At 38.1% G+C, this 26,160-nt stretch overlaps 2 protein-coding genes across 3 annotated transcripts in view; one reads left to right on the top strand and one right to left on the bottom strand.

Moving 5' to 3' along the window:
* Nucleotides 1-20,088, top strand: part of LOC106923708 (uncharacterized) — a 28,894-nt gene extending 8,806 nt beyond the window's left edge. Inside the window, exons 2-16 of one of the 2 annotated variants that reach the window (XM_014996933.2) lie at nucleotides 1,130-1,267; nucleotides 1,828-1,935; nucleotides 3,364-3,598; nucleotides 4,250-4,386; nucleotides 5,485-5,746; nucleotides 6,393-6,698; nucleotides 6,838-6,861; nucleotides 7,616-7,657; nucleotides 7,907-7,938; nucleotides 8,118-8,202; nucleotides 8,765-8,905; nucleotides 9,038-9,136; nucleotides 10,216-10,299; nucleotides 11,667-11,766; nucleotides 19,886-20,088. In XM_014996933.2, coding sequence (XP_014852419.2) covers nucleotides 1,130-1,267; nucleotides 1,828-1,935; nucleotides 3,364-3,598; nucleotides 4,250-4,386; nucleotides 5,485-5,746; nucleotides 6,393-6,698; nucleotides 6,838-6,861; nucleotides 7,616-7,657; nucleotides 7,907-7,938; nucleotides 8,118-8,202; nucleotides 8,765-8,905; nucleotides 9,038-9,136; nucleotides 10,216-10,299; nucleotides 11,667-11,766; nucleotides 19,886-19,911 — 1,819 coding nt within the window. In that variant the 3' untranslated portion in view covers nucleotides 19,912-20,088. The remainder of the gene's footprint in view (nucleotides 1-1,129; nucleotides 1,268-1,827; nucleotides 1,936-3,363; nucleotides 3,599-4,249; nucleotides 4,387-5,484; nucleotides 5,747-6,392; nucleotides 6,699-6,837; nucleotides 6,862-7,615; nucleotides 7,658-7,906; nucleotides 7,939-8,117; nucleotides 8,203-8,764; nucleotides 8,906-9,037; nucleotides 9,137-10,215; nucleotides 10,300-11,666; nucleotides 11,767-19,885) is intronic. The other variant, XM_014996934.2, reaches the window with a different exon arrangement.
* LOC106923707 (uncharacterized) lies at nucleotides 12,933-19,364 on the bottom strand. The gene has a single exon (XM_088004481.1). The coding sequence runs from the start codon at nucleotides 19,153-19,155 to the stop codon at nucleotides 13,528-13,530; it is 5,628 nt and encodes a 1,875-aa protein (XP_087860607.1). The 5' UTR covers nucleotides 19,156-19,364; the 3' UTR covers nucleotides 12,933-13,527.
* Nucleotides 20,089-26,160: the final 6,072 nt, after the last annotated feature.

Here is a 26,160-nt window from a genome sequence, read left to right as displayed (position 1 = left end):
CAAAGCCTTTAGCTTATCTACTGAAAACATTATGGCATAAATGTTTCTACAGTGAATCTGAGTTTTGTAGAAGAAATTTTTAGAGAAATTTTAAAAATGTATTTGCTGAAAAAGGGAGAAAATTATAATGTGAACATGCCATGTTTTGCCAAAAAGCTGCTTTACATCTCAGCAGGTCAGAAACAAACAACGAATCTCAGTGCTGCTACTTTTTAAGACGTTCCTCTGATAATATTTACATCGTATCCCTGGAAAATGTTATTTCACCGTATTATGTTCCCGTTAAGTGTGCTAAATGCTTTGGTTGGAGAACAGCCAGTGAACCTGTTACCTGGCTGTTCTTTAGTCGTCTTCTTCACGGCTAACATCTGAGGAGTTACACCGAGTTCCCTCTCCTGCAGTTTGGCTAGAGAGAGCATCACCTCATCAGGAGTCACAGTGGAAAACAGCTAAAAATTAACAAGCCGTGAAACACAGATACCGACTCAAACCGTTAGCCAACCAGTTAACAGGCCACTGGTGCTCATTATTTCTCTGCTGCATGCCAATGGTCATATCTTCACCCTGAGCTTCTCTCTGTTTGAATTTCATAACTTCTAATGATAAAATACAGCTAACAGATATCTGGCGCCATATTTAGTTATTTAGCCTGCCATAACAGAAAAGCCCACCAGGTTGTTCATTCATTTATAAATGTTGCAGTTTAAGCTAAATTAATTAGCAAGCTAAATATTTAGCTTGAAGATTAATATTTAGTTTGATAACTAAATATTTACTTTCAAGCTAAATGTTTAATGAGCAACCTAAAACTGTCATTTGAGGCAAAATATTTAGCTTCAAATGACTATTTAGTTACTATCTGAATATTAATCTGATTGAGCGTTGGTAATACTGCATGTAAAGGTTGAAAGATTAGGGTTTAATTCAATGTTACTTCGGAACATGAACTCATTTTAGCACAAGAAACTCATTTAAAAGTTAAATTAGCAACTTTACTGTAAATGTATCCTACTCAGTTTGAAAGATTTTGACCTGAAACTTTGAAAGTTTTCATAAAAATAAAACAACACAGAATGCACCATAAAACCGGAGGCATGCTGACGGCGTGTTGTGTCCGTGCTGGCTGCAGGGTGACGGTGCAGCGGAGCCAGGAGGATGCAGAGGAGGTGGAGCGGGAGCGGCGGAGGAGAGCCAGGGAGAAGCAGAAAGAAGAAGGGATCCTGTCCTTCCCAGAGGCCCGGCAGCAGGACGGCACGCACAGCACAGAGTGAGTTCAGCGCAGATCAAGTTCAGCGTAGAGCGAGTTCAGCGCAGAGCGAGTCCAGCGCGCAGAGGATTCAACGGTTCAGTCCTCCAGCTGTGACAGATAAAATCAGCATTTCAGAAACAAGATGAAAAACATATTTTTATTTTACAGAACATATTAAACACTTTGATCCAGAAGCTGAGAGGAGACTTTTTACCAGTGGTTTTCCCAAAATAAAGAGTTAATTTCTTGATGGTTTTCTTGAGATAACAAGTTAATGTCCCGATTTCCACTTGAGTAGATTGGTGTGTGTTCAACCTCTCTCCATCCATAATAACTCGTTATCACGAGAAAAGCACATTATCTCGAGAAAACATGAGCACAAAACGATTAATTTGATTCCGAATTTAATTGTTGGTATTTATTCTACTAGTTGTAACTTCAACCTTTAGACTTATCAATGTTTTAAGTGTTTTCACTTTGTGTTTTGAGAAAACTTTCAGTTTGTTTGCATATGTATCATTTCTTATTTGTTTTCTGTGCTGCTCGTTTCATTCCTCTGCCTTGTTGTTCTTTTGTAGCTTTGCAGGTTTTGAGCCGTCTGCCGCTGGACATTTCGTACCAACCATGCATCAAATCGCTCCGCCTAGAAGATGTTTTGCTCCTACTGTGACTGCTGATCCTGTAAAGTAATTTTCTTTGATCCATTTGTTATAACATATGCTCCAATAAGTACAACCTACCAGCAGGAGGCAGCGTTGAGTAATTTAATCTTATTTGTCAAGAGTCAGAATCAAAGGACTGGGTGGAATCGAACATTTTCTGGAAATAATACACCTAAAATGTTTAAATTTTTCATGACTATTTATCCAGATATTAAAAAAAAATATGTACAAAAAAATCAAAAATGAACTGGTAAACAATGGCTGTAGTTTATGGGTATGAATTGGTTTGTTTACAGGTGCAAATTGTTGCACTTTTTACTTTAAAAAGACATCTGGTCCACTTTCACATGAACAAAACATGCCTCTGTAGATCCCATCTACTTGATTTGAACAAATCACCAAACATATATTACTGTCACTATCTCCAAGGATCCGTCTGATAACGTGAGCAGAGCTGAAACTGGAGACCGTTTTGCCTCTCTGTTTGATATTTCCATGGTTACCGTCTCTGTTGACATGGAGCTTGATGGCACAAGCCCCGTCTACCATCTGCATCTTCTTTGTGTGACATTAGGAAGCCTTGGATGCTTGATTAGGAAACCAAGCAGCAACAGGAGCGAGTAAACACTCACACTGTAAATCACTTTCATTATTTGTCCAGCTTTAACATCCACGTCCCCCTGCTCTCCGGAAAGAGTTTTTCCATCGAAAATCACTAAACAAGACAACCAATCCAGACAGGATCAAAATTCAGTTACTAAAACAAAATGGTGTGTATCCGAGTTTCCTTAATATTTTTTGTGACGAATCGCATTAGAAAAGGTTGAAGGAAATGGAAAAATTAGAAAAAAATAAAGTAAGAATGCTAATGGACCAAAAAAGAAAACTCTGGTCTGTCCACAAACCTCGATCTCAGTTCGGTTGAAGTGAACTCTGGTGCGGTTTCAATTTATACGTGAACACCAAGCGCAGCAGCCACTACTCCAAAAGCAGGAAGTGGACTACAGCGCAGGGCATTCTGGGTAAATAAAACCAAAACAAATGTGCTAGCATAGCACTAGCAGGAGAAATGGCTTTTCACCAAAGACAAAAGAAAAACCCTAAAAACATAAAAATCTGACGATACTCCATTTTGTTTACATTCTGTAAAGTCGGAAGTTGCTTTCAGCGTCTTCCTCAGAGGATTTCATGTCGTTCTGTCCAGTGATTCTTGGTGCAGCGCCCCCACAGGTGAGGAGGGGAACAGATTGCTTAAAGGGTTTGGATCGTTTGACACAGCGCAGTGTGAAAGAGATGTGAGAAAAAAATGCAAAAACAAAACAAAGGAAATCAAAAGCGTATATTATAAAACCGCAGAGGCCTGCAGGTAGTAGTGCATGCAGCTTTCTGTATGGTCTTTCCTGGAGGTGAAACAGAACCTCCATGTCCCAAACATTTCTGGTCTGTTTTCAGGTCCGAAGAGGAGCTGAAACCTTCCCGCTTTGCTCTGGAAGAAGATGAAGGTTTCAGTGACTGGAGTCACCGGTTGGAGAACCGTCATGAGACGGAGGAGCAGGAAAACTGCAGGGCGAAGGAGCACAAACCGTCTGCAGCATCAGAGTCTGGGGGGTACAAGCATGAGGAGGAGGGAAGAGGAGAAGATGGAGGAAGGAGCTCTCAGGAAGATTCAACACGACTTTCAGAGAAGGTTTGTTCTCTGTAGAGTTTGTTTCACGGAGTAATCCACTTATGGAAACAAGTAAAAAGTATTTCTGAGAATAAATGCTGCTGAGCAGAACAGGGGCGTCACTAGGTTTTAAGGACAAAGGGGACTTTGACCCGAGGAGGATGTGAGCAAACACAGCGGGCGAATACAAAAGGAGAAGTTGCTTTTCCACTTTAAAAATAAAGTTCAGGGTAATAAAAATCTCTTCTACTACAAAATATGAATGTGAACTGTTAATCTCTAATTAAACGGTTTTAAACCAAACGTTGCTGAGATAATTAGCGAACTTTCATGCTTTCATCATCTTCAGTCTAATTTTAGCCATATTTTACACCAATCATCTACTATTATACTATGAAGCAAAGGGAATCTGACAGATTTATGATCACATTTGAGTTAAAAATAATAGTTTGTATGATTATTTATTTAAACTCATGTTGGGGAAAAAGTTTTGTACAAAAAAATCATTCAGGCTTCAGTTTCTCTATAATAGGACTACTGACACCACTGATACACAACTAATAAAGTTCCTCTCTGCCAGGCTTTCTGTTTCTGTCAGGTTAAACGTAATGTTTGTTTAGCCGCTAACGACAGAAGAAGATGTTCCTTCGTTTCTCCTGTGGCGTTTTGCAGACATCCAGCTCCCAAACTCCCGTCAGGACGTCGTACAGCTCCTCCGTCTTCCTGTCGCAGGACGCCAGGCAGCATCACGCCGCAGGACATCCTGCAGACCGGACGTCGTACCTGGCAGCAGGGACGATAAGGACCAGGTGAAGCCCACAGCGCCCCCTAGTGCAGGGGTTCCCAAACCGTCACAATGCTACAACATATGTAAACAAACATCAACTGTTAGAATGTTTCTTATTCACTGTTCAATAATTGTTACATTTATTTAGCATAAATGCTGCATCATAGCTTCTGATTTTAGGAAGATGTGATTATTAGATAATATATTCTGACTTTATTACCAGATAAAACAAATTTTCCCACTCCATGTCCAAGAGTCACTTTATGTTTATAAAGCTTCACTTTATTTTCATCATAATCCTTAACAGCAGCTCGTTGACGTAAGCGACTCTCTGATGGACTCTGCTGCTAAAATGAGTTAAAACGATGTAGAAAGATAAAAACACATGTGATGATTTCTAAAATTAACATGAATTAAACTTCTGCTGAAACAATTAATTAGATTAATTGTGATTAATTGATTATTGAAATTATCGTCAACTGATTTAGTAATTGATTAATTGTTAACTGGATAATACAGACTCAAAAAAGGTTGTTTGCATAAAGAACAGAGAGCAGATATTTAGCCAAAACTGGCCAAATATACACATTTACACACATTTTGATTTAAAATAAAAAAAAACCTTCATCTGTAAATCTGCTCCACCCAAAACTCCTGTGAATCCTATGAAGCACCTTTTGATATCCAATTATTACCCAGTTAGTCCAAAGCATACAATCGACAGATCAACCCTTCACTGTACTGTTGAGTTGAGCTTTTCACATGTTGACGTTAAAAATATCCTTTGCTACAAATGATTAAGCGTCCACTAAAGGAATGCTGGGTTGTTGCATTTCAGGCAGTAAAATGTTCCTTTTTTTCATACTTCAAAAAGGAATTGAATTATTTGTTTATTTGCTTATTTTAATGTGATTCTAATACAGAAAAATATGCAGAATATGCCAAATTTTTTTATCTAATTAATCAGGATAATCAATTGCTAAAATAATCGTTAGTTTCAGCCTTAAATTACAGAACAAAGTACCACAACTCCATTAAAGTGAGGTAGAATTGAGAAGCCAACAAATCCTTTCTGAAGCACTTGTGATATTTTATTAAAATATTTTTGCTTCTATCCCAGAAACGTCGACCACAGTGGAGGAGCTCACCGGCTGGAAGTGGATGAGGAGCAGAAGACGCAGGAGGAAGAGGAGGATGATGAACAAGAGGTGAAAACAATCCTGCAGATGCAGCAACAGACTTCAGCTGATGAAGAAGCTCAGGAGGAGGAAGAAGAGCGAAGCTCCACAGGTGAAAACTGGGGAGAAATCCAGATCAGGAAGCAGCAGACGCACAGGCCAGCGGAGGAGGAAGACGAGGAATATCACGAAATGAAAGAAGAGGTTCGCAAAAACTGCTGCTGAATTAATCCTGTTGTTATTTCCTATTTTCTCATGTAACATGTTCCACTGTTAATGTTACCACTGGAACTAGAACTGTTTCATCAATTTTAAGGAATTATTGACTTAAAACAAGCTCCTGTTTCTTACTGAAAAGTTACTTTTAAGTTATTTTTGTATTATTTCAAGATATTTACACAAGAAACTAGACCAAAACTACTTGGATATAGTTTGTCTTTGTGCAGTGCAGATAAGAAATGTGGGTTTGACTGTTAGTTGGGTGAAACATTTCCAGAGTTCCTTCTTCTCTGTCTTTAGTTTCATAAAGGACTCAAACACATGTGGACCTTTCCTAATAAGCTACAGTCTGACTTCAAGGTTGAAAGCAATAAAATCAGAAGAATGTTGCTTTGGCTCGCACAGAGCTGAAATGAAATGTTACCTGACGAAAGCAGCGATGATGTCAGATCCCAGACCAAATTCCAGTTTTTACCAGCAGCTCGTTTCCTGTTAGTCATTAGTCTTCTGCCCAACAACGCAGTAAACAAAAACCATGCAAAACATTCAGATGGTTTAATCTGGTTTCAAATAATCACAGGTGAAATCCTCTCAGCATGAAAAACTCCTCAAGAGCAGCTTTCTGTTTCAGCGATCAGAGGAGAGTGAGAGACGGGACGCGCTGAGCGGCGGCGGGCCGGACGCGCTGAGCGGCGGGCCGGACGCACTGAGCGGCGGGCCGGACGCGCTGAGCGGTGGCGGGCCGGACGCGCTGAGCGGTGGGCCGGACGCGCTGAGCGGTGGCGGGCCGGACGCGCTGAGCGGTGGCGGACCGGACGCGCTGAGCGGTGGCGGGCCGGACGCGCTGAGCGGTGGCGGGCCGGACGCCTCTCACCATACCAACAGCGAAGGCGAGGAGTCGTTAAACTGCTATGGCCCCATGAGTCCAACATTCAAGGTAACCAGTAAAAACTCAGGTATTCTGCTCAACACATCTGTTCTGCTTATTTTTAGCTGCATCTCCTCAACAGAAACGGCTTTGATGAGACAAAGTGATGTTCAAAATGCTTAAACATCTTTTCTTCTTCTGCTTGCAGAAACTCCTCATTCAATTCTACCCAGTAAGTAAAAATAAATTTAAAAAAAACTTTTCAAGCAACCCAATTTTATTTCTCTGACTAAAAGTTAATTTTTTTTATTATTATTTTAAAGTTTTTGGCAATAAGTATGCCTCAGTTTTTTTTTTATTTGCCATAAAGGAAGTGAACAAATGAGAAACAAAATCACATCAGTGTTAGTTTTTCTTTTTGTTAATTTTCTGAATTTGTTTGCAGCCCCACTGTTAGTTAAGGTAATTGTGTTGGTGTAGTGCCTCTTGTGGTGAAGAGCAGTATTACAAAATATCCTAAATTGCGGGGGTTTTTCCACATCTGAAGGAAATTTTTCTCTTTCTTAAAAAAATTTTTTGTTAGGTAGATTAAGTTTCTCATCGAGTTTTTTACTATAATTTTTGTTTATTTATTTATTGTTTAAAATAAAAATTATTAAATTAGAAGATTACATGAGAGTTTATTCCAGAGGGAAAAACAGATACATGGATGCTGATCATTTTTATGAAAAATAAACTTCCAATCAGAGTTTGTAAAACGATGTATCTTCACTGTGTCCTCAATGTTCTGTAAAAATAAACAATCTAAATGAACTGAAAATGGTGTGAATTGAACACAAGTTGGATCCACAGCAGAAGATGAGAATCTGCTCCTGTTTTTAAGAAATAGGGAAAGAAAAAAGGTTACAAACGACCTTTAAACATGAAATGACATTTAAAAGTCTGACTCATTCTGTTGCATCTCAGCTCTTTGTGTCTCTCAACAGGACGAGGTGAACAGTCGAGTCTCACCGGATGGAAAATGTTCGGTGAGTTCATGCCTTTTTCACGTCGATCCGAATGACAGAAGAAATAAATCTTTAGTCTTTGAGCAACTGCTTGAAAAAGACGCTAAATCAAAGAAGCTGTCCAGATATGCATCTTCAGGTTTTTAGAAATTTAGAGTCATAGTTTATATGTACACATAGAAAGATACTTTATGGGTGTCAAAATGTGGTAAAATCAAATTTTTAAGCATTTAAACCAGTGATTGTCATGTCTTCTTTGTTTTTCCTCAGATAACAGAGAGGACTGAGTCTCTCAGAAGAAGGTAAGTCCAACTTAGAAAGTACTATTGATGCTATTATATATTTAAAGTGTTGGCAGAATAACCTGGATTCATAACAGTGAACTGAATCCTTTCGATTCATTTCTTTAAATAACATATGTTTCAAAGCTTTCCACTGTTCATCAATGCTTATTAATCTTTTTTTATTCTTCATTTTGAAGCACCAGCAACATAAAGAAGACATCACCACCTCTTTCTGTTTCTAAGATTGATAAGCGATTGGAGGAATACACACATGCTCTTGAGGTAAAACCATGTCTGCTTTTTTAATTATTTAGAGATATTGTTTAATTTAAACTTCCTGATTTGAAGCAATAAAGAATTCACATGGTCATATATTAACAGATATTTCTAGTTTTCAAATTCTCCTAGTCTCAGTTGAACAAATTTATTCTCAAAAGCAGGATTTGGGTCATTTTCTTTCAAAAAGTTTGCTTTTTTTTTTTTTTTTACATTGATTTAAAATTTAAAAATTAATAAACAATTTTGTATTATTCTTGATCTGCAGCTGGGGCCACAAATGTCCCCAGTGGCACAATTTGGACACCCTGGTCTAAACTGTATGAATATCTCAACTTTTTTAATATTTTTATGGAGCTAAATTGTTGCCATAAAGTTTGTTAAAAAAAAAAAAAAAACATGAAAAATGAAAATGTTTGTAACTGAAAAAAAATTGAAACTGAAAAAATGTTCAAAGCTGCTTTTCAAATTCAAGTTGTTTTTTTTTTTTCAGTTTAATTTTTTTTTTTATCTTTTGAACAAACTTATGGCCATGATTTAGCTCCATAATCTGCTTGCTTTTCTGAAGATTTCCTCAAAGGAAGGAAGGTCGAGCTGCCAGGCGCTGACTGACCTTACGGGCCCCGCTGAACCGGTCGCATCGAAGAAGAATCTGTTCGAAGCCGGAGATGCCTGGAACCAAAACGTCGCCTCAGCCGCTGCATCCAAAGTCAGGACCAAAATTATCCGCCGTTGAACTCTGTGCTTCTCAAATTGTTCAGGGAAACTACTGGGAGGAAAAAGTTTCTGGAGATTTCCGAGGCATCATTTTTAGAAAAGTAGTTTTTCACTTCTGTTCCAGGACGCAGACGGTTTAAAAGTTGGTGTGGCCGATCTGATCACCCAGTGGGTGAAAGGAGGCGAAGACGGAAGCAGGAGCGGCTCACCGTCAAAACCAGCAGTAAGCTAGAGCTTCTTTTTTATTTCAACCATAATACCTCCAACTTTTTTTAGTTTGGGCCTAAATGGTCAACAATTTAGGATTCAAATTTCAGAGAAAAAAAATGCATCAGCTTTCTTGTGTTAGCTCTGAAGGAAATTTGGGACTTAATGAAGAAGTTATACTGCAAAAACAAAAAAACATTGCCAAGTATTTTTAGTTTCTAATGCAAATATCTTTTTTCACTTGAAATAAAACCAAACTGATTTAAAAGTAACTTTTCAAAGAGATATAGGAGTTTGTTTTAAGTCAATAATTCCTTAATATTGAGGTAAAAGTGTTACTTATACTGGCAGATTTGTTTTCACTGATAACATGAAAAAACATTTTGTTAAAAGTGAAATAATCTGCCAGTGGGACTAAAACTTTTTTAAATTATTGACTTAAAACAAGTTCCTAAATCTTGCTTAAAAGCTAAATATAAATTAAGATATTTACAAAATATTTTGTAAGATTTTGTGTTTTTCAGGTTTGGAAGCAATATGAACAAGAGAAATAAAATAAAAAGTTCATCACAGTCTGAACGTCAGAAGAATTAAACGTTTAAATTCCCTGAAAGCGGACAGTTGCTGGTAATCCCTGGATATAAACTGCACCTGTCTGCAGCCTTCTACAAGCTGCTCCTCGGCATATTTATGGGCATTTCTGAGCTGGACCTCCAGTTTTTCCAATGTGTAGTTTCAGGTTGAGGAATTTATTACAACATGCCTTTTGCCAACAGTCAAACAACTGACAACACTCTCCTTCAGATGTTCAACATCTGTATTTACTTCTAAAGGCTTGAGGTATTGTTCATCATGCTCAAAGTAGCTCGACTGGAAGCGTTGAGCTTCTCCTGCCAGGAGCGTTTAAAGATGAAAACAGCTTCATCTTCGAATCCTCTTGTCACGCTGATTTATCTGAAAGCTGCTCTCACTGCTGTCTTATTCACCGCCTCATGTCTCCACATCTGGCGCCAATCAGGCACAGATTGTCAGATGTTTAGGAGTTCATTCAGACAAAGATGGCTAACCTTTGTTTGTGATTCTGCCTGGTTTTAGGAAATAAGACCTGGTGGGGTTTTAAACAAGAAGAATTTATGGGAAAGCCTCGGTGACACATTATCTTCAACAAGAGACGGAAAGGTAGTCAGCAACACCGCTGAATTTCTCTTCATCACATTCATTTACCTGTTCATTGTTAAACCGGCAGCCAGAAACTTTCACCTAGAACAATCTGTCCAATATCTGGAACACATCTGTTACTTTATAATGTCTGGGGCTGGACTGTACATCAATAACAATAGACACGCGATCAATATCAATAGATAATTAAATATTTAATATGTAGAATATTAACTGAACTCTGATCCAGAACCACACAGCATTCTGGGAGATGTAGGCAGAAGAAACGCTTTAGCTTCTCAACCATTAGTCTAGATCTGTGGAATCAGCAAAGGCTGCGTTCACACTGCAGCCTGAAGTGATCCAGTTCCGATTTTTTGTCAAATCGGATGTTTTTTGATGTGGTTGTTCACACTGTATGTGTTCTCCAGTGTGAGCAGGCAAACGACCTCAAAGTGTCTCGCATGCGCAGTAGAGGGCGCAATAACGTCATCATTCTCAGTGTTTTGCCAACCGCCATAAAAAGAAGAAGTGCTCAGTGTTTGCAGAAGTTAGCAGGGATGCTAATGGTGGAACATAGCTTACACATTTGAAGTTGTTGTCAGACCTGAGCAGCATATTAGCAACTTAATCCTCATTATAGTCCGTGATAGTTGTTGTTTTTCTTCCCGCTTTCCAGGACGCAGAATAGTGACATTTATTGAGTATCAGTGATGTTCAGGTCAGTCACATTTGAACCCCACCGGGTATCCAATTGGGTTGCATTCGAGAAGAATCCGACCTGTGCTGTTCAGACTGTCATGAAAAGATCAGATGCAGGTCGCATTACGTCAAAAAAATCGGAATTGGGTCACTTCAGGCTGCAGTGTAAACACAGCCTTACTCAGTCAACTTTTGGTTACCTAGCAACTGCTTCATTCTTTGGTTACCAAGCAACAACCTGTTGAGTAACTTGCGCAGCAGCAGTTTCTGGTTTTGCCTCTTAACTGTTTTAAAAATAAAAAACAACTCCGTGGAGTGAAAACTGGATGAAACAGGAAAAGCCACACCACCAGTTAGGCATTTAAAACAAAAAAACTAATCAATAATTATCAATATCAACTGATACAAAACATTTATATTCCTTTTCAGCCGTATTGTTCAGCTTTGCTAATGGCTAGTGCATTTATAAATAATTTTTTTGCTAATCTTTAACTTTGCTTTCAAAAATATCCCAGCTAAGCCATTTAATTTGGCTTTAATTTAATTGTTTTTCCCTTAGTAAAGTTTAGCACACATAATATGTCTATAAAGTAGTAGTGCTATAAGAAAAGTTTTAGATAAATCTCTGAACAGTGCAGGCGTCTATGAAATGCACCTTATTAATTCTGTTTTCTCATTAATTTCAGGAAAACTCTACCAAGAGGTATAAATATGTGGTGACGGGTCACGGCAAGTATGCTAAGGTTTCTGGTAATGACTGCAGTGAAGATGTCAGCTGCCAGGCAGGTGAGAAGTTTCCTTAAATAGTTAATACAAATTTATAAATTGATTTAATCTAATTTAATGTTCACGATTTCATCTGTTTTTATCCTTTTGTGTTGCTTCTTGTTTTGTTTTTGTATTCAAGTAGCTTTCTATATTTTCCACATTGAAAAAGATATGTGTCAAAAAAGAACAAAAATCTGTCATTATTTTGGCATTTAGCAAGCAGAAATCCGTTTATATTAATATGTATATGTATAAATAAATGAAACAGCTAAATATGTTCAAATAAAGGATCATATAACTTTTATTATAGGCAATATAATAAAAGAAGACAAACAGATTTGCTCTTTATATATTCTAAAAAACATCAGACAGTTTACAAGTTTACAAACACTGGTGTAATAAACAGGGCTTTGCTCATTTTATGTTTTCTTTACCAGCACCAAGAAAACTACTTTATGATCATCTTTTCTATACAGTTTTTTTCTATACAGAAAGTTTAGAAACAAAATGGGGTTTGTATGGTTAAATAAAATAAAACTGTGCTCCCAAACATACTTCTTCTTAAACCTCTTTTTCCATCTTCTTGAGCTTTCTTACAGTCAAACTCTTCACTACCATCTTCTTCATCCTAACTCGTCTTTTTTAACTTTACGTCCTGGTTACTATCTCAGCTGTAACCAGAATCCCAGTATTACCCATTCTTAGCTCCCTTACTTAGCTAGCTTAAACCACAATATTGATCAATTCTGTTTATATGGGGATAAAATATAAAGTTACAATAAAAAAGGTGAAAAATTATTTTTTTTTTTTTTACATATGAACATGTTTCTAAACTAAATTTCTGCACCAAAAATACACCTCATACAACTTGTATGAGGCTAATGGTTAAACTGCTAATAGGCTAATGCTACACATTAGCCTGTTAGCAGAAATAGCTTCATTATAATCCATCTGAAGCTCCTTTCAGCTCTACAGTTGTTGCTGTGCTAGCTCCAACAGCTTTTTAAAAATCTATTTTCAATTTCTAGTTTTATTTTTAATGCCAGTCTGTTAAAGTTCAGAACATCTACAACAGCTAGCAAGGCTAATACGAGCCAAGCACCTGTTCTGGCCCATTTCATTCCCTTTTCCTTTCTGAAGCCTACAGTTTTTATGACCAGTCATTTCAACTTCATTCATCTTAGTTTCCTTCTTTCACAATTCTGTCCTGTTAATCCAGGAATGTAAAAGCCCTTTTTATCACAGCAAATAAAATCTCTCTCTCTACAACACACTGAAAACTTATTTACTTTAGAAAAATAGAAAAATGGAGCATGACAATTTGTCACAATTCATGCATTCTAAATAATATCTACGGCACCATTAACAGAAACCAGAATCTACCTATAAAAACTACAGAATAAAAGTTTTTCTTGTTTTACTCTCACCCAAATTTCATCCTTATTGAATTTGTACTAAAAGCGTAAAAATGTTGTGTAAATAATCTAGCCTTTTGCAGTAAAGGCAACAAAATTTACTTTTTTTTTTTTACTTGTCGGCGTTCTTCAGAATAAATTTAAAATATCACCAGAGTTGAAACAAGTATTTGAAAAGTGATGATTCAGTTTTTAAAGTATTATTATTTTCCCCTCGGTAAAGATGCACTTACTACATACAACAGTTTTGATTTAGTAAAATCAGATATTCAACTATTTTAGCTCACATTTCAGAAATATTGTTTCCTCTGTAAGCCCTTCAGAATTTTTATTTTGTGGTAAATCACCCACTGGATAAATCACATCATCCGTTAGCCTCATCAGTTACATCAGTGTTTTTAGTCGGACCGAATCCTTTCGCCGTTCTGTTGAAATCCTTACGTTCTTCTTCCTGAGATTTACGTTTTATCAGCCCTATTTCAAAAGCTGCTGCTATTTTATTCAGCGGCTTTTCAGCTGCTTCCTTCAGCTTCCTGGCATTAAACCGAGGGCTGTACAGTAAAACTGGCAGCCGGTTGACAAACGATGGCAGCGCTGCCTGGTCGTCTTTGGACGCCTTTTTCGTGTCTGAATCTTTCTTGTTGGAATTGATTTGGTGCATAATTTTTTCTTTGGTAGAGAACATTTGGAAGAGGAGTGCATCCCACATCTTTAGTGCCTTGGGTCCTTCTTTGTTCTGCATAACTTCCTGGTTCATATCCTGGTCGGCAGGCGGCATGTCCATCATGTTATCGGTTATTCCGTCACTGCCAATAGGAGGGACCAAAGGATTGTCCATGGGATCAGGAAATTTGGGTTCCTCTGGCTCGACAACCATGTGCTTTTTGAGCCTTGTCCACCCACTGAGCTTCCCCTTAAGGCCCTTTAGCTTCTGGGTTGGTTTTTGCTCAGTGGATGAACTTGATGTTCCCTCTACTTCTGACTTTTTCTCAGTAGCTGAAGATGCAGTTGATGTCGTTGACTTCGTGAAGGATTCGACTGCTGGCGTTTCCTTGGGTGTACTTATGGCCTTCAGAATGTCCTTGCCTTTGAGTCCAGTTTTTAGCTGAGATGACGGTGATGTTCCTCTGTTTGGAGATGGAGCTTTTACTGAGACTGAGGCCTGAGGCAGAGAGGCAGGAGTGGCAGAATCAATCACAGCATCTTTTACTATGGACGGTTTCATGACAGTGTCTGCTGCTGGCTGTTCAAGGGAAGCATTCTCTACTGGTTTCTCATTATTCAAGTGCGAACTAGCCTGGATTGAATTGGCGAGAGGCTTTGAAGGCGCTGGCTTTACTAGTGAGGGTTTAGATTCTGCCACGGCAGAGGAAGGTCTTGATTCTACTAGCTGAATTGACGGTTTTGCTTTTAAAATAGGTGCACTGTTCAAAACTGAGTCACTGGCCATGTTAGTTTTGGAAATAAGCGAGGAGAGAGTTTCTACTCTGTTTGAAAATTGGTTTGTTTTTGTGTTTTCTGCTGGGGAAATTAGTTTAATCTCATTGACCGAAGAGTCATTTGGTGGAGACATTTTAGTTTCTGGTTTTAAGATACTTTCTTTGACTGACTTCTCATGCTGCTGAAGCACACTGTTTGGTGTAATATTTTGAAAAGGCGTATTGGGTGAGTGTTTTGGTTGGTTTGTAGTGGTTGGGGAAGGGTTTGTTGAACTGTCCAAAGTAACAGGACTTTGATAGGACTGGGGTAAAGTAGGAGTGTATGTTTGTATTGGCGTGTAACTCACCCTTGGCTCAAGCAATGGAGAAGCTCTCATTGCTGCCCATGGTTTATGTGTAATTGGAGGACTATATGGGACTTTGAAATCTTTGTTAGCTTCTTTGAGAGGCTGGATGATTTTAGTAGAGTGTTCATTTATAACAGCATATGGAAAGGATTGAGGATTCTCATTTGGGGCATTGGTTTGGGATATTGTTGGGAGTTGATTAGTTTTACTAAACTGTTGAAATGTATTTACAGGCAAAGACATTTGATTGGGCTTTACAAGTTGAGTGTTTTCACTTAAATCAAATATGTTAGTCTCAATTTGACCTGATGCAATGGACATCTGCGCTTTCATTGCAGGTGTTGGAGAATTTTTGTTTTTTGACGATGGACTTGCTAAGCATTTAGGATCCATAACTGGCTCAATAACAGCATAATTTTCTTTTACTGTAGTTTTAATAATTTGGTGCATAGGTACTTCTACTGATCTGTTCACAAACTGAAGGTTTGGAGTCACTTTACCCTCAAGAGGCCCAATAACTGATTTCTCATTCATTGAAGACTTTGACGAAAAATGATTATTTGATCTATCCGATGTCATCTGTGGACTTTTTGGTGGGATTTGCCTCATTGTGGGGCTGGAGGGAACCACAATTTTACTAGGTTGCTGAGCATTAAGCACTGGTTTAACAATCACTGCTGACTCTGCTAATGTTAAAGATGCTTCCATGTGAAGTTTGTTTGGAATTGTGTTTTCAATTGTGAGAATATTGTCAACATTGCTGCAGAAACCAACATTTGATTGGGCTGCCAAGTGCTGAGTAGCTCCATTTTGTGCAGATAAACTTGTATTTGCAGGTAGTTTATTGGATAACTTACATTCACTTATTGGCATGCTCATGTGTCCTGTCTCCTTTGGTGCAAAGTTTTCTGCTGTGGTGTTTGCTAAAGAAAAATGTGGATTCACTTGAGTGCTTAGACTATTCTTTGTAGTTTCTGTATATATTTCTGTAGATGTATATGAAGTTGCACGGAGAGTTTCTGCTTGCATGGCTTGACTTGGGAAATGCCACCCCATGTTATTTTGTGTTTTTACAAGCACATTTGCAGGTATCATTGTTAGCTTTTCTAGCTCTTTTGTTGGCACATGTGGATGGTTTGAGTTGGTTGTAGCTCCAAGTGTGGCGTGGTTTTTGATTTCTGTGGTAGGTTTACTTGGTAAAATATTTGCATTCAAAAAATTTGATGGGAGCGAATTGAAGTTGTTTTTTAGAGCTTGGTGATTTGTACAAACTGGAGTTTCTGTACTGTGTGGATGCATAATTCTTGTGCTTGTTTTTGGTGAGGAAACTATGCAGATATCGTACTGCCCAGGGCAAACAGATGCTGTCACAGGCTCATGAGGAAGCATCAGTCCTCTGGTAGGGATAAGAGGCTCTTTGGGCATTTTTTCATGAGTGTGCTCTGTATTTGCAGGTGTAGATGACAAGGTGTTCCCCATATTTGTTTTATTTGGTAGAGTAATGCTTTTGCTCGCCTTAATTTGGCATTTGATCTCAGCATCGTTTCTGTCTTGAATACCTTCATTTGTTTTACTAGACAGCTGGATTTCTGAAACCAGTTCAGTAGACTCTTTACCTGAAATAGCTCTGCTCTTTATAACTTGACTTTCTGGGAATTTACTCTGTACTTGGGCTTTAGGGTTTGGGAAAGCTTTTGTTTCACAGTCTGCTGGATTTGGTATAAATGTGGCACCTGGTTGAACATTTATATTATTGAGTAACGATGGATTGACTTTAGTAGGATTTATTTCCATTTTTCCTAATTGTTCATTTATATTTGTAACATTGGACACTGCAATGCAGGTTTTATCAGGCAAAAAATGAGTCTGATCAAGATTTGATGGTTTGAGGAGAACATCTACTCCTTTTGGTTTAGGTTGTGGTTCTGCATTTAAATCTTTGACCAAAGGTGAGGAGTAAATATTTGGGCCAATACTTGTTTTTTGCCCTGCCTCTACTGAAAACTGCACCAGACCTTTTGTGTGTACCTCACCTGCTTTAGGTATTGGTATTGAAGCCTCTGAGTATGAGGCTTTAGTTGTGGATGCATCACTTGTGGATTGCAGTATTGTTTTCTGTGCCAATCCAAAGGGAAAGTTGGGTTCTACTGTTTCCACTGCAGATGTTTTTACTGACTCTATCCCAACATCCTGAGTTCCAGTCCAACTTTCCTCTGTGATATCATTGCGGTGTGTGAAAATCCCTTCCTCTGGAACTTCTGAGTGGGATGACTGTTCTTTGTGACCCACAGAAGTTAGATCCTCAAGTCCATCGAAATGTTTTTCTTGCTTTGAGACACCTGAGTCCTCTAGAGTTTTGTCTGTATGGGTGATGTCAGAGTTTTCATCAACGTCGGGATGCGCAGCACTGCCATGCGAAAGACCTGTCCTTATTCCACCATAGGCAGCATACTCAACTGGAGTTAGTCCGTAATATGTAGAACGGGATTTGGGCTTTGAGCTTGCTAATGACATTTGTGTCTCCAAAAGAGAGGTCAAAGACTTGCGTGCCTCCACTACAGGAGGACGATAGGTGGAGAACCCTGGGCTTGGACTTTGTGACCCTTGCACTGAAATCAAAGGTGTAGGGCTGAGATTGTTTGGTACAGAAAGAAATGATGGCACCTTTGGCAGAGATGAAGCTTTGCTTTCTGCAACCTGGTCTGTGTTGGGGTTGATGAACTGTGTTACTGTAGGTCTAACCACAGGAAATTCATGCATATTCATTTTCTCTCTGTGGTGTGACTCACAAGTGACCAAACTTAGATTCATTGTACTCTTCCGTGTATTGGGAATTTCTACCTCCCTATACATGTTTTGTTGTTTGATGAAAGTTTGGTTAGTGTCATCAGTTTGCTTTTGTTCTTCAGTCGCAGCTGAAGGTTTACCCAAAGACCAACCTGGAATTGCTGAATTGTCTCCAAGTGCCTCTTTTTTAATAACTAGTGCCTGTAAATCCTGGAAGGAGTTGAAAGTAGGGTTCACAGTGGATGTAAGTGGGTTGGGTTTTGATGTTTCAAAAATAGGAGTTGATATTTGAGCTGGTGTGTAAGCCAATGGCGAAGGTCTTGCACTCTGGATCCAAGGTGAAGACAGTTCCTGATCAGCGTTTACTGACGGCACAGAGGCTTTCTGACTAAATCCTTCAGATAAAGAGGCTCCTTGAGGGGCTAGGTTCATCACTGTGAGGTCCTGGACAGAGTGAGGTTTGGATATCTCATAAAATGTGGCCTTAGATGTATAGATTTTAGCTGGCATGGCTTCAATCTTTGGCTCCTTCACTGCATCGACAAGAGATATTTTAGAGGCAGTTATCTCAGAAGACATCTGCCGAAGAGCACTATTGCCAATGCTGGCTATGTTAGCTCTAGTTAATGTCTGTCTCTGAAAGTCATCCTTTATATTAGTGTTTGTCTCCCTCTGGCTGGGAATGAATGGCTGTGTATGAGTGTTTGAAACTGATAGGGGCAGTGGAGCAGGAGAAAGACCTGCAACGTGAGAAGGCGTTGGGTCAATGCCGGAGTTGGCGGCACCAGTGGACAGGGTCAGGCTGTGGGTTGATATTTTTGGGCTGCACTGTGAGATGGCAACTGGAGAGACTGTTGTGACTGACCCATGGGAGTTTGATGTCATGTTGAAAGCTGGGGGAAGACGTGGTGCAGAAACCTGCTGCCATGCTGCTGAATATGTCAAAGGTGGAAGTATGAAGGGAGAACCATCATCAAATAGGAAAGAGGAGCACTCGTACAGCGGAGCCACTTGCGGTTGAGAGGTCCTGAACCCAGCTGGGTGGGATGCAGGGTGAAAGCTGTTGGTTTGTCCATTGAGACTGCTCTGAGGATGAGGGAATGCAGGTACAGAGTGATCGTAGAAAGAGCCAAAGGGATAACCGGAGACAGAGGAGTCAGCAACGTAGAGTGACTCTGGCGTCCTTGGTGGGCTGCACTGATCACTGTGCTCTAGGTCTGTGCTGGCTTCATTGACGGGCGATAAACAGGAGCGGAAGGGGATGGGCGTTTGAGAGAGGCTGCCTTTTTTCTTGGCTCTCTTCTTCTTAAGTTTCTGAAGCCTTGCATTGTCTTTGCCTGGTTTTGGCAGTAGAGGGGGAGGATACTGCTGCGAAAGGTCTGTCTCCAGTCCATTAGTGTAACACACTTCCATCAGCATTGCACGTTCCTACCAGAGAATGGAACATAACAACAGAGATACTGTCAAATGAAATGATGATGAAATAATTAAAAAGACACAGCAAGCACTTTAATAGTTTCACGTTCACTCACTGAGTGACTAGAAATAGTTATACCACTGAATAATCCTCTTCCATACTTATTTGTATGGAAAAGGATTAGGGCCACAAGGGGAAACAGAATTTTGACTTTTTTTCTCAGAATCCTGACTTTTTTTCTGACAATTTGGACTTTAATCTCCTTTGCTTTTCTGAAAGTCGGAATTTTGAAAAAAAAAGTCAGAATTCTCATTTTGATCTCAGAATTCTGACTATTTTCTCAGAATTTGGAGTTTAATTTTCTGAGATCAAAACTCAAGGTCAGAATTTGGAGAAAAAAAGTCAAAATCCTAACATAAATCTCAGAATTCCAACTTTTTCCTCAGAATTTTGACTTTTTTTTCTTGGAATTCTGGCTTCTGAGATCAGAAGTCAGAATTCTGACATCACAGTCAGAATTATAACTTTTTTTCTGAGAATTCAAACTATAATATTCAATTTCTGACTTTTTTCTCTGAATTTTGACTTTTGATATCAGAAAATTAAAGTCAGAATTATTTTTTTTTCCAGTGGCCGTAATCCTCTTCCGTATATCCGTTTGTTTGATGTAAACTAAAATTGTTTAGTAGATTAGTGTAAATGGCATTAAAGTCTTTTTTCCTTCTTTCATAGCTGAACATCTCTTTGAAGATTTGTGAAACGCCTCTTTGGAATATTGGACGACAAGCCACTATCTCTTCACCATTCTCTTTTTGTTGGGCTATAACCTGGAAAAATACCAAAATCCTTCTTTTGCTTTGGGACTGATATCTTTCTGTACTTATTGTATCTTTGAATACAATCAAATAAATCTGAATAAAGTACTTTTTAGTGTTCATTAGTTTCTTTATCCTCTGTCAAACATTTGTTTATTATTTATCACGAGGTATAATCGTTCTCTTTTACAGTGCTCCCAGTATAGTATTCAGCTGCTTACTGGTTTTAGTCGTCTAACCCCTGCCATGGCTTGGAGACAATTTGGCCACTGAGAACTGAGATCTTATAACACCAGATTCATTTCCAAGCTCAAAAGATCTTAATTGGGTCCTGAAAATGATGCACAGTTAAAAGATGCATGTGAATTAGAAATAGAATGACATTTAAAGATGTTTCTTAAAGTAGGTCAGCTTTGAAATGATGACAGGCTATTTACTCCGATAGTCTTCTTATGAAGATGGTCATGGTTTAAAAATTACCTCTGCAATAAATAGAAGTAAACCTCAAGTAAGATGGTTGAAAACTACCGGAGGGTGACTGAGTTTATTCAGCAAGGATGGTGTATCCAAGTAACGGAGGCTTTAAATTAATTCACTGGTCAGTTTGATGACATAAACAAAGAAGTCTGACCAATGAACAAACTGAATATTCTCACATGGTTTGTAGCAACAGGTTTTGGATCTCTTGGAGTTCCTGTAAAAAGAAACCAAGCTACCTTCAGCAATTATAAGTTAACAAACTCAACTTTGGACCAAAGTAAAACTATAGGTGCAAAAGAATTTCTTAAGTTCCGTAAAAATCTGAAAGATTTATGAAAGTAGGAAGTGTAAGTTTTAGAAAGTTGCATATTTTATTGGTAAGTACCGGAAAGTAAACACTAATGTGTGTTACTATTAGGGGTTTAAACCTAATAGTAACATAGGTTTAAACCCTCTATGTAATAACATTACTCACGTTTTTTTACTGTCACCAACATTACCAGCAGTCAATTTGCTGGCAAATTATGGAAATTAATCTCAAAGTTCCAGAGTATAAACTCCAACATTTCCTGGAAAGTATGTGCTTTCCTGGTACGTATAAGTCGCACCAATATAATTTATAAATTCCACATTAAGTCTTCAAATAACCTGAAATAGCCAAAAAGTTAAATAACCTGTGCTTTGTGCTCAAATATTTGACAAGTGAGTATTATGGCCATATTTGTAGGCATAGTAGGTGATTAGTGTGTGTCTAATGAGTGAGGTCGTGGCCTAAGTGCATAATTATTAGGTAGTTTATCTTATTTTGGCAAAATGGGACAACAAAAGATTTAATTGACCAAAAGTTTATTACAGGGCTGCATCATTCTTGAAATTGGGGCATGATCACAGAATTATCAAATGTTTTGTTGCAAACCGACAAGAAACATGCTGAGAAAAATAAAGACCCAAATTAACTGCCAAGGATTTGAGAAGAATCAAGCGCTAAGGTACCATGAACTCATTATCTTCAAGCTCTTTCATATTCCACAACTACAAGATGTAGTGTCTAGAAGAACAAGATGTTCATGATCAGAGACATTGCCAAGGTAAGGGAGGCTGAAACCTGACACATAAATTGAAGCATCTCACTGGGCCAGGAAATATGTGAACACAGATTTTTCAAAGGTTTCATAGACTGATGAAATGAGAGTGCCTCTTAATGCAGCAGATGGATGGTCCCATGGGTGGATCAGTATCTGGCACAGAGCTCGACCCTGAGCCGGACGCCAGCAAGGTGGAAGTGGGCTACTAGTATCTTACAAAATACATTAAAGATCTGTTGTATCAACCTTCCAGACCTCTCAGGTCTGCATCCCCAGAACCAGAACCAAGCATGGAGAAGCAACTTTCAGCTTCATGCACCACAAATCTGGAACAAATTTCTGGAAAACTGGAAACAGCTGAAACACAGAGTCCCTTTAAATCAAGACTAAAAATCCACCTGTTTTAGAGTTGCTTTTGAACCTTAATAAGTGGAACATTGACCAACATATTTGATGTATATTGATGATTTTAATGATATTGCTTTTTCACAATTGTTGACTATATGATGTTTATGGGGTTTTGTTATGTTTTCATGATGTAAAGCGCTTTGACTGCCTTGTTTCTGAAATATGTTATAGAAATAAACTTGGTATGGACTTGTGATTTGGATAATAGCCGCTTTTAGTGGCAGCTGTTGTAGCAAATCAGAAGCAAGTGTCGCTAAGTTTGGTTGAGAGCGCATCGTTTTGCTAAACTTCATAGCGTTAGAGGTTCGATTCGGTTCTGTCTTCGTCAATGTGCCTCATAAAAAGCGTGAGTATTGTAAACGGTGACGAAAAAGTGAGAAATTTATGTAAAAGTCTTTCTGGTTCAATTAGCTTCGTAATTATATAGATTGATTATCGTATGCTAATTGCTAATATGTTGAGCTAATTTGTATTAGCTCAACATATTAGCAATTAGCTACTACAAGCTATATTCGTTTGTGCCGTTATTGCTTTAGTTAGTACTGATTCACAGTAGAATGAAATATTTTATTTCTTATTTTCTATACAAGTTATTCTCTAAAGAGCCACTAACCAATTAATTTTTAATAAATAGGACTGAATTATCTGCTGTGCTTTCATATTCAAGTAACATAATTGGCTCTCAAAACAGGGCTGGTGCTATTAAATATGAGCTGGTTGGACTTTTCGGTTGAAAAAAATCCCAAAATCAACTCCCAGACCTACTACAAGATTTTAGAAAACACTTTTTTCAAGTAGTGGGACAGAAAGAAGTCTGCATCTTCCAAAAATATGATAATTTTCATGCAGGGCAATGCCCAACAACAATAGTTGCCCAATAATTGTGCACAATGCACATTCAGATATTCTTCTAAGAGAAATATCTGAAAGCCTTTTACTTAAGTATTTACGTTTGAGGTTTGTTGACATTTTGGATTAATCAACACAAACTAGGTTGTGATTAAGAAAAATGGTCTTTCACTATAAGCGTTCCCTAATACACTGAAAAAAACACACAAAATCTTACCAACTATTTTTGTGTAGTTTCTAGTGAAAATATCTTGGTACACTTGAAATAAAACTAACTTGCAAATACTTTTTCATCAAGATATTTGAGCTTATTTAAATAATTCTTGAATATTGATTGAAAAAAAAAAAAATTTGTGGTTCCACTGGCATATTACTTCACTTATAACATGAGAAAACTGTATTGCTGTAAGTGAAGTAATCTGCCAGTGGAACTGGAACTTTTGCATCAATATTAAGGAATTATTTTCTTTAACCAAGCTCCTATATCTTGATGAAAAGCTACTTGTTAATTTTGTCTTATTTCAAATGCACTAAGATGTTTGTAATGGAAACTAGACAAAAATAATTGGTAAGATTTTTGGGTGTTTGCAGCGATTGTGCACACTGTGTATACATTCTGGGTGAGCTGCAGAAATATTCTTACTAAATTAAAAAAACAGCCTCTAATTTCTAGAGTGATCACAGTTTAATCAGTGGTACAAGCTTTTGTTTGATTCATCATCACTAATTAGAGAACTAACAGTTTTTCCAAATTCTGATATTTTCAAACAAAAAGGGGGAAAATCTGTTGAATAAGTTGTGTGGTGAAGGTGTTGGAGAGTGTGTGAGTGGCTCTAGGAGAGATCCAGGTTCTAATTTTAGTGTGATGGAAATAAGAGCAGCACCTGCTGCCTGCTGTCCTGTACTTAGTGGAACCGCTTCAGTTCTCCTGTAATCAATCTCAGGCTCAAATCCTCTCAGAGAGGCTCTGACTGCACGCTGAGCCCCGTGTAGCCGTGTGAGAATGTCTGTTAAATTTCTACTTAAACCATAATCTCTCTGCTTTCTCTTAAGAAACAATCAAGTTTTCTCCTAACAGAATATTTTTTTACAAGCTGAGGCTTGGTAACTCTTGAAAACTCTGTTTAACTTAAAATCTGAAATGCTTTTTGAGTAAATATTTATCGCAAATCCCTGCTGTCAAAGTGACTCCTGTCATCGCAGAGACAAAAAGCGCAGCTGCAACATGAGACGCCCCCTATTTAAGGCTCTGGGTCGGGACATCAGGGACGTTTTCACTCCGGCAGCAAAAGAGGAAAGTGTAAGATTAGCTTTGTGTTAAAAGTGGGCCGTGACCTCAATCCATCTACTTTAAAAGCAGTTAGTTAGATAAAATTAATGGTTTTATATTCGCATTATTAATCTAAAGCCTTACCTGACTTGGATGCTTGTGCTTCTTGTGTTTTTTGTTGCTTTTATTGGCTGTGAGGGAAACAACAGTGTGATGTTAGAGCTCATTTCTCACTAAAATGACAAGAAAAGTTTTAAAATTGCAGCTGTTTCAGCTAATATGTGATTCATGCTCATATTCATCCGTCTTAGCACAAGTGTATGCAAGGCATGCAGCATGTTAGGCGCTTGTTTGCAAGCCCATCCTCCTGAGGACACATCTTAATGTCTGATATGCATCAAGCATTTGAAATTACGAATCGTGCACAAGCTGTTCTCAAGCTCAATACGCCTGGTTTGCAGGCCATCGCCTGGTCGGTATGTCAGGACCTTTCACCAGAACCAGCAGCAGACTCTTATTTTGAGTGGATTACCTTCAGCTGACGGGGGGAAAAAAACTGTTCTCTGCTTGTTAATCCGGGCTCAGAGAGCAGCAGGGCCGCCTCATCCTGAAGTCAACTGGAGCCTCGGGGAGCGAGCAGCGGTGCCTGCAGACGCTCCAAAAATAAAGCTGTTGCCTTCAGTGTGTGTTGCAGGGGCAGACGGGGGTTTCCGGGACACCTGAGACGGCGCAGGTGCAGCCCCTACAGGCGGGCCACGGCCACCTCCACCTGGAGGAAGGTGGCAGAGGAGAGGAAGCTCCTATCAACAAACTGTCTCTGTTGCTACAACCAAAACTTAAATTAGGAAACTTATAGAGGATCTTACAAACAGATTTTACCTGATTTACTACTAAAATATTCAGCTTATAGATCTGAAGCTGTTAAAGATAAGAACTTTAATGTTTGATATTCCCCCCCCCTGATTTTTGCTCACAGTTCTTCACTTGAAAAGGATTTACACTGCAAAAACTCAAAACCGTACCAAGTATTTTTGGACTAGTTTTTTGTGCAATTATCTTAGTATACTTGAAATTAGACTAAACTAATTTAGAAGTGAATTTTCATCAAGAAAAGTGAAAAAATATGAAACAAATTCTACTTTCAGTGGCAGATTATTTGATTTATAACAACACTTTTGTTTCATGTTATAAGTGAAATAATTTCCCGGTGGAACCAGAACATTTTCATCAATATTAACAAGTTATTAAAACAAGCTCCTATATGTTGATAAAAATTACTTGTAAGTTAGTTTTGTCTTATTTCTAGTGTACTAAGATATTTGCACTAGAAACTAGACCAAAAGTATTTGGTAAGATTTTGTGGTTTTTTGCAGTTTCCCTGTGAAATTATTTGTTGATGGGCAGGACAAAACCAGAGCCCTTTTTCATTAAATTTATGAATCTGATTATATTAAAAATAATAACTTTAATATTTGATTTTTGTGTCCTGAGTACTGCTGATTATTTTTAATTTTAAAAGTATTTACCTGTAAAATTATTTTGTTGATTAGTAAGATAAAACCAAAACACTATTTATGAGGTTTGTTTATTTTTTATAATCAAGTGATCATCTAAATTACAAGCTTTTATTGGAGAAAAAAATGATTAAATTATTCTCCACTGCTTTCAGGAGCCAAAATATTACTTATTGATCACAAGACAAATATAAATATTTGTTTTTTGCTTCTTTTCCTTCCAACCTGTTGATAAATCCAAATTGTAATGATGCATACGGCCACCAGGGGGCTCTGTGCTTTCATCCGTCCATCCAAGCCCTGAACCTTCTTCCTGAAAGACATCAGTAGACATCTTAGCTGTGTAATCATCACCATCAAAGCTTTAATAACCACCACTTATTATAAAAAGATCCAGGAATTTTAAAAAAGGAACAATATATTTGATAAAAACATTTTTCTAACATCTATGTGCTATCATCAGCTTTACTTGTTTTACATTTAAAGGGCGTTCAGGTTCACACATTACTAAAGTAACATTTATTTCTATGGCAGAAGTTGAAATCTTTATGAAAAATAATTAAATTAATGAAAAAACTGTCTAAAA

The sequence above is a fragment of the Poecilia mexicana genome, unplaced genomic scaffold (genome assembly GCF_051168715.1).
Source record: "Poecilia mexicana isolate PSO_F unplaced genomic scaffold, ASM5116871v1 scaffold_3, whole genome shotgun sequence".
In the NCBI taxonomy this organism is placed as follows: domain Eukaryota; kingdom Metazoa; phylum Chordata; class Actinopteri; order Cyprinodontiformes; family Poeciliidae; genus Poecilia; species Poecilia mexicana.
This window is presented reverse-complemented; position numbering and strand designations above follow the sequence as displayed.

What these genes read in the sequence shown, in the direction of transcription:
- LOC106923707 (XM_088004481.1), bottom strand. Translation starts at nt 19,155, where the DNA reads ATGCTGATGGAAGTGTGTTACACTAATGGACTGGAGACAGACCTTTCG.